At 38.2% G+C, this 12036-nt stretch overlaps 1 protein-coding gene across 3 annotated transcripts in view; it reads left to right on the top strand.

The window, feature by feature from the left end:
- Positions 1–1599: 1599 nt before the first annotated feature.
- The window catches only part of MTX2 (metaxin 2), a 66641-nt gene continuing 56204 nt past the window's right edge, over positions 1600–12036 (top strand). For all 3 annotated transcript variants that reach the window (XM_032638147.1, XM_032638145.1, XM_032638144.1), the window contains exon 1: positions 1600–1844. In XM_032638147.1, coding sequence (XP_032494038.1) covers positions 1805–1844 — 40 coding nt within the window. In that variant the 5' untranslated portion in view covers positions 1600–1804. The remainder of the gene's footprint in view (positions 1845–12036) is intronic.

Here is a 12036-nt window from a genome sequence, read left to right as displayed (position 1 = left end):
TGTTCCACGGCATGTGGGATCTTCCTGGTCCAGGGCTCAAACCTGTGTCTCTTGCATTGGCAGGCCGATTCTTAACCACTGTGTCACCAGGGAAGTCCCTATTTTATTATTTCTGATGGAATTGTAAATGGGATTGTTTTCTTAATTTTTCTTTATGACATTTTGTTGTTACTGTATGGAAACAACAGATTTCTATGTATTTATTTTGTATCCTGAAACTTCACTGAATTCATTTATTAGTTTAAAGTGTTTTTGGTGGCCTTTAGGGTTTTCTACATTTAATATCATAGCATCTGCAAATAGTGACAGTTTTTCTTCTTCATTTCCAAACTGAATTTCTATTATTTCCTTTTCTTGCCTAATTGCTATGGCTTGGATTTCCAATTACTGTGTGATTTAAAATGAGTCACCTTATCACTCTGAACCTGTTTATCATCAGTGAAAGAGGGGCTTTGGCCCTCCAGATGATCTCTGAAGTCTGTTTCACTTGTAATATTTCATTCCTCTAAATCTGTAATATAGTCTGAGTTTTCTTGAATTGTTTATGTATAATTTAAAAAGTTATTAGGTTAAGGGGTAAAAAGTCACCTATGGGATTTAGGTGTCTCCACTTCCTGCCCCTCTTACCCCTGAAAGGGATGAACTGAAGTGTGTGACTAGAGTATTTAATTCTCCAAGATGAGCTTCATTTCAGGTGTACAGAGATGAAGGGCAAACTTTTAGCCTAGGTGCTGCTCAAGCCGCCTTCTCTCTGGCAAGCATGTTTGAATAAAGAAATAAACACTAACGTCTGTACATGGACTAATCAACCTAACAGTATAGTTGAACAGAGGAAATTAATGTGGGTTTGAATCTGGGCTTGAGTGGACTCCCTGCACAGGCAGTTTAAAATCCCTAAGCCTGTTTCTTTATCTGTAAAATGGCAATAACATCATCTTATTGGTCATCTAGAGGATGACATGAAATAGAATACTGTACATATTTTTTAAGTGCCTAGTACCCAGTGGACACTTAAAACTGTTACTTGTCTTGATGATATCCCTTATTTGTGGAATCTAAAAAATACAACAAATATTGTATTTGTGAATATAACAAAAAGGAAACAGACTCACGGATATAGAGAACAAATTAATGGTTACCAGTGGCGGGGGGTAGAGGCAATACAGGGGTGGCGGAGTGGGAGGTACAAACTACGGGGTGTAAGATTAGCTACAGGGACGTACTGTATCAATACAACACGGGGAATATAGCCAATATTTCGTAATAACTGTAAATAGAGTTTAACCTTTAAAACTTATATAAAAAATAGAATTAAAAAAATCACCAACCTATACAATTAAAAGCAAACAAATGCTTGTTGTTTGAAACGACTTTAAAAAAGTTACTTGCTTACAAAATCCTCGCTTAGAAAGGAAACTGAAAACCTCTGGGGTACCCCCGCCTTCCGGGTAGGCTGGAGTCGGGAATCAAACACCCTTCTCCCCTCTCCCTCCCCTCCCCCCGCCCACCGGCGGCCCCCAGCGGCCGTGAGCCCGGAACAGCACAGCCGGGAGGAGTCAGAGGCGGGGCCGGCGGAAGTGCTTGCTCGCCGCTGTCAGCTGCGCCGGAAGTTCCTGGCCTGGCCTGGAGGGAACCTTAGGGTCTTAGCCGCACGAGCAGGCACGGCTGCCGCGGGGGTGGGCTTTGCTAGTCCGAGCCTCAGCCGGTGCCAGGTCTGTTAGGTGCCAGGAATCGCCGGGGTGCGCAGGAGTTCGCTGAGGTTCCCGGGGAGTAGGAACCGCGGGCGCAGGGCCGCCCAGCCGACATGTCTCTAGTGGCAGAAGCCTTCGTCTCGCAGATTGCAGGTAGCGTGCATGGCCGCGGACCCGGACGGAGGCGGGGACTGGCGTGGGGCAGTCGTGGGGAGCACTGTGGGCTTTAGGACTGCAGGTTTCCTCCAGCCTTGCAGCATTAGACGCTGAACCCAGGCCTGGGGATGGAGGTGGGCACTGACTACCAGCCGCATCTCATAGATGAGAAAACGGAGGGGGAGAAATTTGGCCAAGGTCACCCGGTAGGACTGGGAGTTCCATCTGTCTTTCCTGGGCACTGCTTTGTCCAGCTGCCCACTGGGTCTGGACGTGTTGGGGTGCGTGGAGAACGCCGTGGGTTGGAATTAAGGTAGGGGCGTGGCCACAGGGGCAGGGCTTCCGAAGGCTTCAGTGATTAAGTATGGGGGCAACCTCGGTGTGGGACCTGAAGTTTAAGGTGATTGTCAGTAGTGAGTCGCCATTGTCATTTGAGTGGCCACCGAAGTTTCCTCTCCGAGCAGCACAGTATTATCATTTGCTACGTCTCTAGGATTCATTGACACATTTTTAAGTCTACATGAATTTTTTGAAACACTTTTGACTTGACGGACTGAACATGACTGATGTAAATAGATTTATAATGCATTTCTGTTATCGAGGTTCTTATTTACTGTAGTGAAAGAAATTACATATTGTTGAGAAAGTGAGGAGACTATTGTAGGTGTAGGTTGATGGGTCATAGTTAATCTTTAAATGGAGTTAATCTTAAACAGCCTAGCAGTATTCTCACGATGAGTATGGTAAATATTCAGTCACGAGGATAAATAGGTACATTTACAATAAGGTAGTATTTTTGAAATGGAAAGTACTGAATGTGTTACAGAATTTGCCAAAATGTTTTTCATTGCATTTGTGTGAACATACACTTCTTTTTTTTCCTTTTTTCACTTAAAGACTGTTTTCTAAAAGAGAGGGAAGCTCCCACTAGATTGCAAGCTTCATGAAAGCTGGGATAATACTTACTTTGTCTCTAGTATCCTTTTTGCTTTTTAAAATTTATTTATTTATTTTTGGCTGCCTTGGGTCTTCATTGCTGCGTGAGGGCTTCTCTCTAGTTGCGGTGAGCAGGGCCTACTCTTTGTAGCAGTGCGCAGGCTTCTCATTGCAGTGGCTTCTCTTGTTGCAGAGCACGGGCTGTAGACATGTGAGCTTCAGTAGTTGTGGTACGTGGGCTCAGTAGTTGTGGCTCGTGGGCTCTAGAGCGCAGGCTCAGTAGTTGTGGCGCATGGGCTTCGTTGCTCCGCAGCATGTGGCATCTTCCCGGACCAGGGCTAGAACCCCTGTCCCCTGCATTGGCAGGTGGATTCTTAACCACTGCACCACCAGGAAAGTCCCTGTCTCTAGTATCTTGAGGACCTGTGAGTTGGTGCTCAGTAAATATTCGTGACCTGAATCAATGAATAATCTTGAGATTTCAAACAACGATTATTTCTATTTATACCATTTATGTTTAAAAAAAATTAGATCATTAATTTAATTTAGATTGCTGCTATGTTAAAATATTTCAGTGTATGCTGATATTAGTATACTGTATTCCCTAATGTGTGATTTCTTTTAAAGAAAAAATGATGAATATCTTTTAGTAAGCTTTTAATAAGTTTGGAACTTTGCTTCCATTAGTGAAATTTAAGAATTTCTAGGAATTTTATCAGTCTGTCATCTTATCTTTTTGGAGTGGTCACTCTAGGAGGAGGCGTTTATAGATGGATAATTCAATAAATGGTGTGGGGACAACTCCTAAGTCATAACATTGCTAGAATAAATTCCAGATGAATTAAAGATTTAAGTGTAAATAAAATAAGAACAAAAACCAAATTGTAATAAAATAATTAGGAAAAAATATAGGAGATATAGCGTAGGAGGCCCAAGCAAGACACAGAATTCAGAGTTCATGGAAGAAAAAAATTATGGATTTTATTGCACATAAATTTAAAAAGCTTTGTACAATAAGAGACATAAGTTTCTACAAATTAAGAAAAAGTCCAACAGAATCAAAGATAAAGGACAGGAACAGGCAGTTCACAAAAGGGGAAATGCAAATCAGCAGTGAAGGTATGAAAAGGTGCTCTCCACTAATTTCCACTCAGTTGCACCCTCAAAGTATTGGTGAGTCTGTAAGAAATCACTGCCTTTTGGGAACTTAACATAGCAATATTTATTTAAATGCTGTTACTTGACCCAGAAATTCTTCTTAATGAGATTTATCTGATAGAAATAGAAGGACCAGTATTTAAAGAAATATACAGCAGTAATAATTGTAGTATTATTTGTAATAGCAAAAACCCAGAAATGTCCTAAGTTATGGCATGCCCACGTTATTACAGATACTAAAAATGAAGAGGTATATCTGTTAAATGTATTGGCTTGAAAACTCTGATTATCTTAAGTAAAAACAAGTTATAGAATAGTGTATGTATATAGTATGAACCCACTGTTGTTAAATAAATGAACCCTGTATAAACATGTATATGTAAGCAAAGAAAAATGTAGAAGAATATTCAACTAATTTTAACTAGTAATGTCAGGGTAATAAGGATAGGATGTTGGTGGAGTGAGAATATTTTACTTTTGAATTCAAATGGTTCTAATTTTAAAAATTTGAAAGATTACATTTTGGCAACAGCGAAAAAAGGGTGGCTATACCAATAATTTATATGAAACCTTGTATTTGACTTGTAAGTGTGACTCAAATCTAACAACTAATCACAGCAGTCTGCTTCTGGCAGTAATAACAGTTTTCTTGGAAGAGATCAACTTCAAGAGATTAGAGATATATATCTACATAGTCCCGTTATAACTTAATAAGTAAATGTGAATCTGTTTTTGTCGTTGAGAGCTCTGTTTTTTAATGTGTTTAACACTTTGCTTATTATTCTTTCTTTCAGTGGGCCAACAAACTGGTATTTCTTTTGGAAACATTTAACGACATCTTACATCTATCTGTGCTATTCATGAAGTGCCTTCCTTGAGAACCTCATTCATAAGGACATCTTTTTGAAAGCCTTCTCTGAACTACCCCATTTAAATGAACCTTCTGTTTCTTTACCACTAGTGTATCCCTCACCAAGTCCTCTCAGTTCTTACTCCCTTATTATGACTCAGTAGCTATTCTCTCCATCTCCACTGCTATATTATTACCTTAGTTTACAGCTTTGTTATTTCTTGCTTGGATTACTGTAGTAGTGTCTGAATAGGTTTTCCTGCTTTCAGTCTGTTCTCTTTCTAGTACAGCCTCTACACTGCAAAGCCTCTGTGGGTTTTTGTCTGTTTGTGTTGTTTTATTTTTATTTTCCTAAAATGCAGATTTAACTCCTCTTGTTTTAACACCTCATTGGTTCCCCACTGTCAGTAGACTGGAGTGAGGCATACAAGAGCTTCCGTGAGTTATTCCAAGTCTGTCTCTCCAGCCTCATCTCTCATCACCCCTTTCCTTGAACTCTTGCCTTTCTAAACTATTAGTAAATAAATAAACTATTAGTAGTGTCCATTTTTGGCAAATGTTGCCTTTTCCCTGAACCGTCCACTTTGCTTGGATAACTCCTGTCTGTCCTTTAAGACTCTGAGCACATTTTAGCCTGTAAGTCTACCTGACATTTTTTTCCTGTGTAATAAGAAAGGTTTATTGTTTTTTTTCTTTTTTTCTCATAATAAAAATGATACTACTGTAGAAAATGAAAACAATCCAAAAGAATACAAAGTAAAAATCACCTAAAATCATAAATTTAAAATCTCATCCTCATCATTAAAACTTTGGTGAACAAAGCTACCTCATTTACTCTCCCTACAAATAAAAAAATGAACATAAATAATATATAATATGATTACTTTTTTGTAATCTGTTTAGTCATGTAGCATATCGAGATCTCCTTCCATGTCTATGAATGGACTGACATATATATCATCATTGTTAAATGGTTGCATTAGTATTTCACGGTATTGAAGAAATCATAATTAGCTTATCTAGTCTTATTATGACGGGTATTTGGGTGTTATATTAATTCGGCCTGAGAAGCAGAAGTGGTAGGAGCTCTAGCGCTACTTCTAGCTCTGTATACACACACACACACACACACACACACCCTCATGCACGCACGCACGCGGAACTGGCTTATGCTGTTGTTGTGGGGTTGGCCAAGCAAATGCTAAGTCCAAAGGCAGACAGCCCTGAAGGGGGTCCAGGAAGAGGAGGGAGCACGTGCTGCAGGTGCTGCTTGCAGGGCCCGAGCTCAGGGAGGACTTAGGTCCTCTGTTGGTAAGTTGGGCCCACCCAGAATAATCTCCCTTTTGATTAACACAAGGTCAGCTGACCCTGGACTTTAATTATATCAGCAAAATCCCTTCACAGCAACGCCTAGATTAGTATTTGAATAACTGGGAGGTGTTTGCTACAAAATGGCTGTTGCCTCCCTTCTGTCTTCCCAACACCTGCTGGAGGATGCCCCTTGTAGCTCACCCTAATAAACAGTAGAAAGGGTATTCTGGCAGATGTAGTTCAGTCTAGCCAGTTTCATGCACCTCAAAACCATCACAGGTGTATATGACTTTGTAAACAGTGCTTACAAATACATATTTGTGTATCTGAGTAGTTTCTTTGGATAAATTTCTTAAAGTGGGAGAGAATTTTGAATTTTTCTTTTAACTCAGTGACATGGAAATAAATGGTAACTTATGATTTTGAATTAATAGCTTGGATCTCTAGATAATGATATGCTAGATTAAGAACTTTAAAAAGAGGATGAAAATAGTCCTGGATATTGAGTGGTTTTCAAAATCTTTTGTAATAGCCTATGTATTTTAAATTTTAACTTGTTTTTTTAACTGGCAAAATTTTCCAATACATTAGTTGAGTTTCAGGTTAAAAAAAATTATTTTTTTTGGATAGTTGGGTAGGCACATATCCCGGGGAAGGATTGAGTATTCCCATTTGGGTTGTGTGACCATATTTGGAGTAGTCACTGTAGCCGAAAGGACAGAGTACTGTGATGGACAGGCCTGACTCACTTGCCCATCTCTTTGCCAGGAGTGACTCCAGTTTTTAGGGCTCCACAGTGCCACCAGATACACGCAAAAAGCTAGAGGGGTGCTGAGCGCTAAACTGCAGGAATCTCCTACAGTGTTGATCACTTCCTTCACCTTGCTTTCTTCCTGTGGACTTGGAAGTGAGAGTCAGACCTGGGTTCTTATTCAGCTACTTGCTAAGTGTGTGACCTTGGGCAAATTACTTGCCTTTTTAAGCCTCAGGTTTCTTATTTGCAAAGTGGTAAAGATAATTATAGATTATTTAAGGAATAGATGACAAAGGATAGAAAATGCTTGGCATTGTGTCTGGGACATAGTAAGCACTCAATAAGTGTTCATTAATATTATTTTTAGCTCATTTACCTATCAGTTTTTCTCTTTTACTGGACTTTGCTTCTGTCTTCCTGTGTGAAGATATAAGTTTGGTAAAGCTTTTAAAATTACCTATAAGTAGAATACATAATTTATTTCAATAATATAAAACATCTGTAAACAGTTACTTTTATTAAAATTACTCCTGTAATAAATTCTTCTAAGATATTTGTTTCAAGATTATACCTTTGATAAGTTCCAGCCATATTTATCTTCATTATATAATTGGATCTTCAGTATAGGTCATAGGTATAAATACTCTGAGACTTTTTCAGTGGTGATTTGTTTGTTAGCATTGCCAAAAGGTTTTAGCCTTAAAAACTTAGCTGCTAAGTATCTGGTTGATGATAAGAGTAAGCGTCCTTTTTTTTTTTCCTTTTCTGCGGTATGCAGACCTCTCACTGCTGTGGCCTCTCCAGCTGCGGAGCACACGCTCTGGACGCGCAGGCCCAGCGGCCATGGCTCACGGGCCCAGCTGCTCCGTGGCATGTGGGATCCTCCTAGACCGGGGCACGAATATGTGCCCCCTGCGTCGGCAGGCGGACTCTCAACCGCTGCGCCGCCACCAGGGAAGCCCCTAAGCATCCATTTTTGACCCACTGCGCTAGATGATATATCGATACATAGTTGCTAGTATTAACAATTTGATCATGTTAGGCATTTTTCTTGTTTTATGGATGAGGAAATTGAAACTGTTAGGTAATAGAGTATAAAGGTTAGGAACAAGGCCATTGGAGTGAGACAACTGAATTCTAAGCTCAGTTCTGCTTTCTGTTTTATGATCTTGGGCAGAGCTTTCTAGGCCACAGTTTCCTTATTTGTGAAAAGGGGATAGTATATTTTATAATGTATTCTAATCACCTAGGGTAGTACATGGTATGTTCAGTATGTGGTAGTTTGTTACTGCTTTTGTTCCCTAGGTGCCTCTGAGGATGTTACCTTTGTACTGTTATCCCTTTACCATTTTGGTCAGCAAAATATCCAAAGTGTCTTTATTTTTATTAATTTCTATACCATCGTTTCTGAATGATCTTATTACTTCACTAATGTGTTGATATAGTTTAAGCATATTAGTTAATTTCATCATACTATGATTATTAATCTTTTGAAATCAGGACAATATCTGTTCTGTTCTTTATTTAGAAGCTCTGTAAACTATGTAAAGGATGAAAAAGAAGACTTGGAATATTTCATTTATCTCATTGTGGGCATGCAGGTGCTTAATTATTTAAATTTATTATTAATTTCATTCTCGCAGTTGCATTAATTTATGGTATGATCTAGGAAAGTAGTTTTATAGGTTCCATGGCACCGATATGTAAGCATTTTGAAAGTAAGTATAATCAATATAGGCATGTTTAAAAAATTTTGTTTTTATATCAATAATAAAGTGCTTTTTATTCCATCTTTCTTCCACATGAATACTGGGAAATTTGGACTTTGAAAGCATCTCAGAAGCATCTTAGAGGCCCAAAGTGGAAACTATGGGTTAAAGGTCCTTTGTAAGATGGAAGTGATGCTATTGCTCACAAGATTTATTAAGAGTGAAGAAAATGATAGTCAAGGCTCTTACATCTGTATATCTAATATCTAATAATTGCAACAGATATTTGAAAAAATACAGTGCGTTCAATTCTTTTGCTCTTGAAAATAAAGATATTTTGTTAGTTATTTGTAGTCCACATTCTGAGGATTCTCCAGTATTGAGGGAGGCACGGAGGAATTATTGAGAAGTTATTGAAGTGGCCATTACATTTCAGAGAATCTTTTTTCATTTGTATTAGTTGTATGAATAGACTCATACCGTAGTGCTTATCACCTTGGCACATGTAAAGTTGATATTGAAGGGGCAGATGGAGAAGCAAAACAAAGACAAAATAGGTTATACTTTAGATTAGAGGCAAAATACAGTTTATTGACAGCAGTGTGACCTATTTTCTTTTATCATATGAACAGGTTGAAAACCAAATTCTTAAAGACAAGGTTTATTTCCTTTTAGAAAACTTTGGTATGCTGTTAAGATCACTTGGAAAGCTTGTTTTTGATCTCGTATATAGTAGTCCATATTAAGCATAATGTGAGTTTTGACTTTCTCGTGTGCTTCATTAACATTCTGTACTCTGAAATTACATGATTTTTCTTTTTTTTTTTTTTTTTTTTTTTTTTTTTTTTTTTTTGCGGTACGCAGGCCTCTCACTGTTGTGGCCTCTCCCATTGCAGAGCACAGGCTCCGGACACGCAGGTTCGGCGCCCATGGCTCACAGGCCCAGCCGCTATGCAGCATGTGCGGGTTCTTCCTAGACCGGGGCACGAACCCGTGTCCCCTGCATCGGCAGGCGGACTCTCAACCACTGCGCCACCAGGGAAGCCCCTTCTGTGAAGACTTCTGAGTTATTAATGTTAGCTCAAACCTTTCATATATGAGTGAAAATTGAAAGAAAACATCAAACTTCTTAACATTTTTCAAACATTTTTGATATTTCTTGATAAGCAGTTTTCAGATGGGCTGAAGATGTCACATGAAGATGAGATATTAAATTCAGGCTTCTCATTTTTTGTTCAAAGACAGAAGTTATAATATTCAGCAAATCCAGCCACAGACATTTATGTGTAGAAGTTTCTGCCTTGCCAGTAAGAGAAATGCACATTTTAATTTTTTATTGCTTTGTAAATGATCCTGTACTCTATTCTTGAACACTTCTTATTTTTGTACGCTCTATAAATGAATCATGGTTTTGAACTTTCCTACATCAGTAATAAAAATGAAATTTGATTGGTTAGTAATAAAGAAGGTTCTTTTCATAAAAACAATCATTTTGTCATGGCAGTTCCCATTAACTGTAACTGCATTAGCAAAATAGAAACCATAAAAAGCATTTCATTATGCTTGTACATTTAGCTATGTTTTTGTACTGATTATATATATATATATATATATATTTTTTTTTTTTTTTTTTAACATCTTTATTGGGGTATAATTGCTTTACAATGGTGTGTTAGTTTCTGCTTTATAACAAAGTGAATCAGTTATACATATACATTGATTATATATTTTTATCTCTAAGAACTTTTATAAACCAGAGAAGTTTCTTCATGGCTTAACCTGAGATGTTATCATTCCTAATTTGGTTAGATGGTTTTATTTCCAGACTTACAGCAATTTTTTGCTGTCAGATATCTTTTAGGCTTTAGATAGCAAAAGACCTGCTTGTATTTTCCACAGAATATGTTTTTAGGTTGAGTATCTAATTTGCATTAGGTGCTCTGCTAAGTGCTGGGGTACAAAAATGAGTAACAGTTGTTGCCTTTGGTGAACTTATATTCTTGTGTTGGTCAGATCCATTGAAACAAATACAAAGTGGTGTATCCTGTAATAGAAATGCTAATTTACTGAGCCTTTTACCTCCCTTCTCTAAGACTGAATTAGGGGTGTTAGATATTTAGTGAACATCTCAACTCCTCTCCCTGCCCCTCACCTTCTGTCTAGCGCACTTGTGATTATTTTTTTTACCCAGTTCATATTTCGTCTCCTCTTGTGAATTCTTTCCTGTCTTCCTCAAGCTGATTGTTATTTCTTCAAGAGGATTCCTGTAGTGCTTTATACATCCCTCTGGTCTGATGCTTATATTAATAACTGTTACTGAGTACATTCTGTGAGCTTAGAGACTGTATATGGCATTTATGTAGTTTATCTAATTTTATTCTTCCAAGAACCTTACAAGGTAGATGATATTTCGCGTTTTTACAGATGAAGTAAATGAGGCAAGAAGAGGTTATGCAACTTGGCTAAGGTCACTTAGGCAATAAGTTGTAGAGTTGGGAGGGGAACCCAGGCATGTCTCACTTCAAGACTTATGTTTTTTCCCTACACCACCTGTATTCATTTATTGTATTGTAAATGGTTATGTGCATCTCAGTCACCTCTTCTCACTCCCTCTGCTCTGTGCCCCCCACCCGCTCAACAAAATTAGATCTTAGAGAGCAATGGCAGTTTTATATTCATCTTTGTCCATTTATCATAGTCCCTGGTACATTTTCCAAGTTTAATAACCTATGGTTGTTTAGTTAAGTGCTTTAATATATTTTTTCAGCCTCTCTGAGGATTTTCTATCCCTGTGCTTCTGTTCATGAAGGGATTCTGTGATGGTTAGTCTATGTTATCTTATTTCTTGTTTGTGTTTTCCTTTTTTTTGTTGTTCTTGGGGAATCTGGCAATTCTGCCAAGACTTCTGCCGGTATAACAACAGATCAAATCTTCTGTAGGGAGTCATCTGTTTCATGGCTAGCTGAGAGGAGTGAGGGAGGAGGAATAGAGAGTTCTTTGGTTACCTAGCTTGATATGAGAGAGTGAGTATATGTCACGTACTAGAAAAGGGCAGACACTTAAAATAATAGGTACTATTGTTACAGTGATTGTAATTGGTTTAGAGTAGTGGAGAGGATTGTTTCTTAGTTGGAGGGACATTTATTTTCCATTTTCTAGGATTAGATTTAGAGAACCATTAAATCTTGAAGGTTAGCACTGTTAACAATGTTGAGGTCTGATACTTGTGTGGGACTGTTTGTCTTCTCTCTGTTTTTCGGCCAGATACTGCACTTTTAATCTTAACCAGCTGTTTTTGCATAGTTCTGCTATCGATCTCATATTCATCTCTATTTCTGAGAAAAGTTCAGACACAGTGTCAGTGTTTCCTCTTTTATGAATTACAGATTACCATTTTTAAAAAGAGAATTCAAATTTTGAGTCCTAGCTACAAGGTTCATATCTGTTCATAGTCACCTGGAGTTGGCCTGC

The sequence above is a fragment of the Phocoena sinus genome, chromosome 7 (genome assembly GCF_008692025.1).
Source record: "Phocoena sinus isolate mPhoSin1 chromosome 7, mPhoSin1.pri, whole genome shotgun sequence".
Taxonomy (NCBI): Eukaryota; Metazoa; Chordata; class Mammalia; order Artiodactyla; family Phocoenidae; genus Phocoena; species Phocoena sinus.
This window is presented reverse-complemented; position numbering and strand designations above follow the sequence as displayed.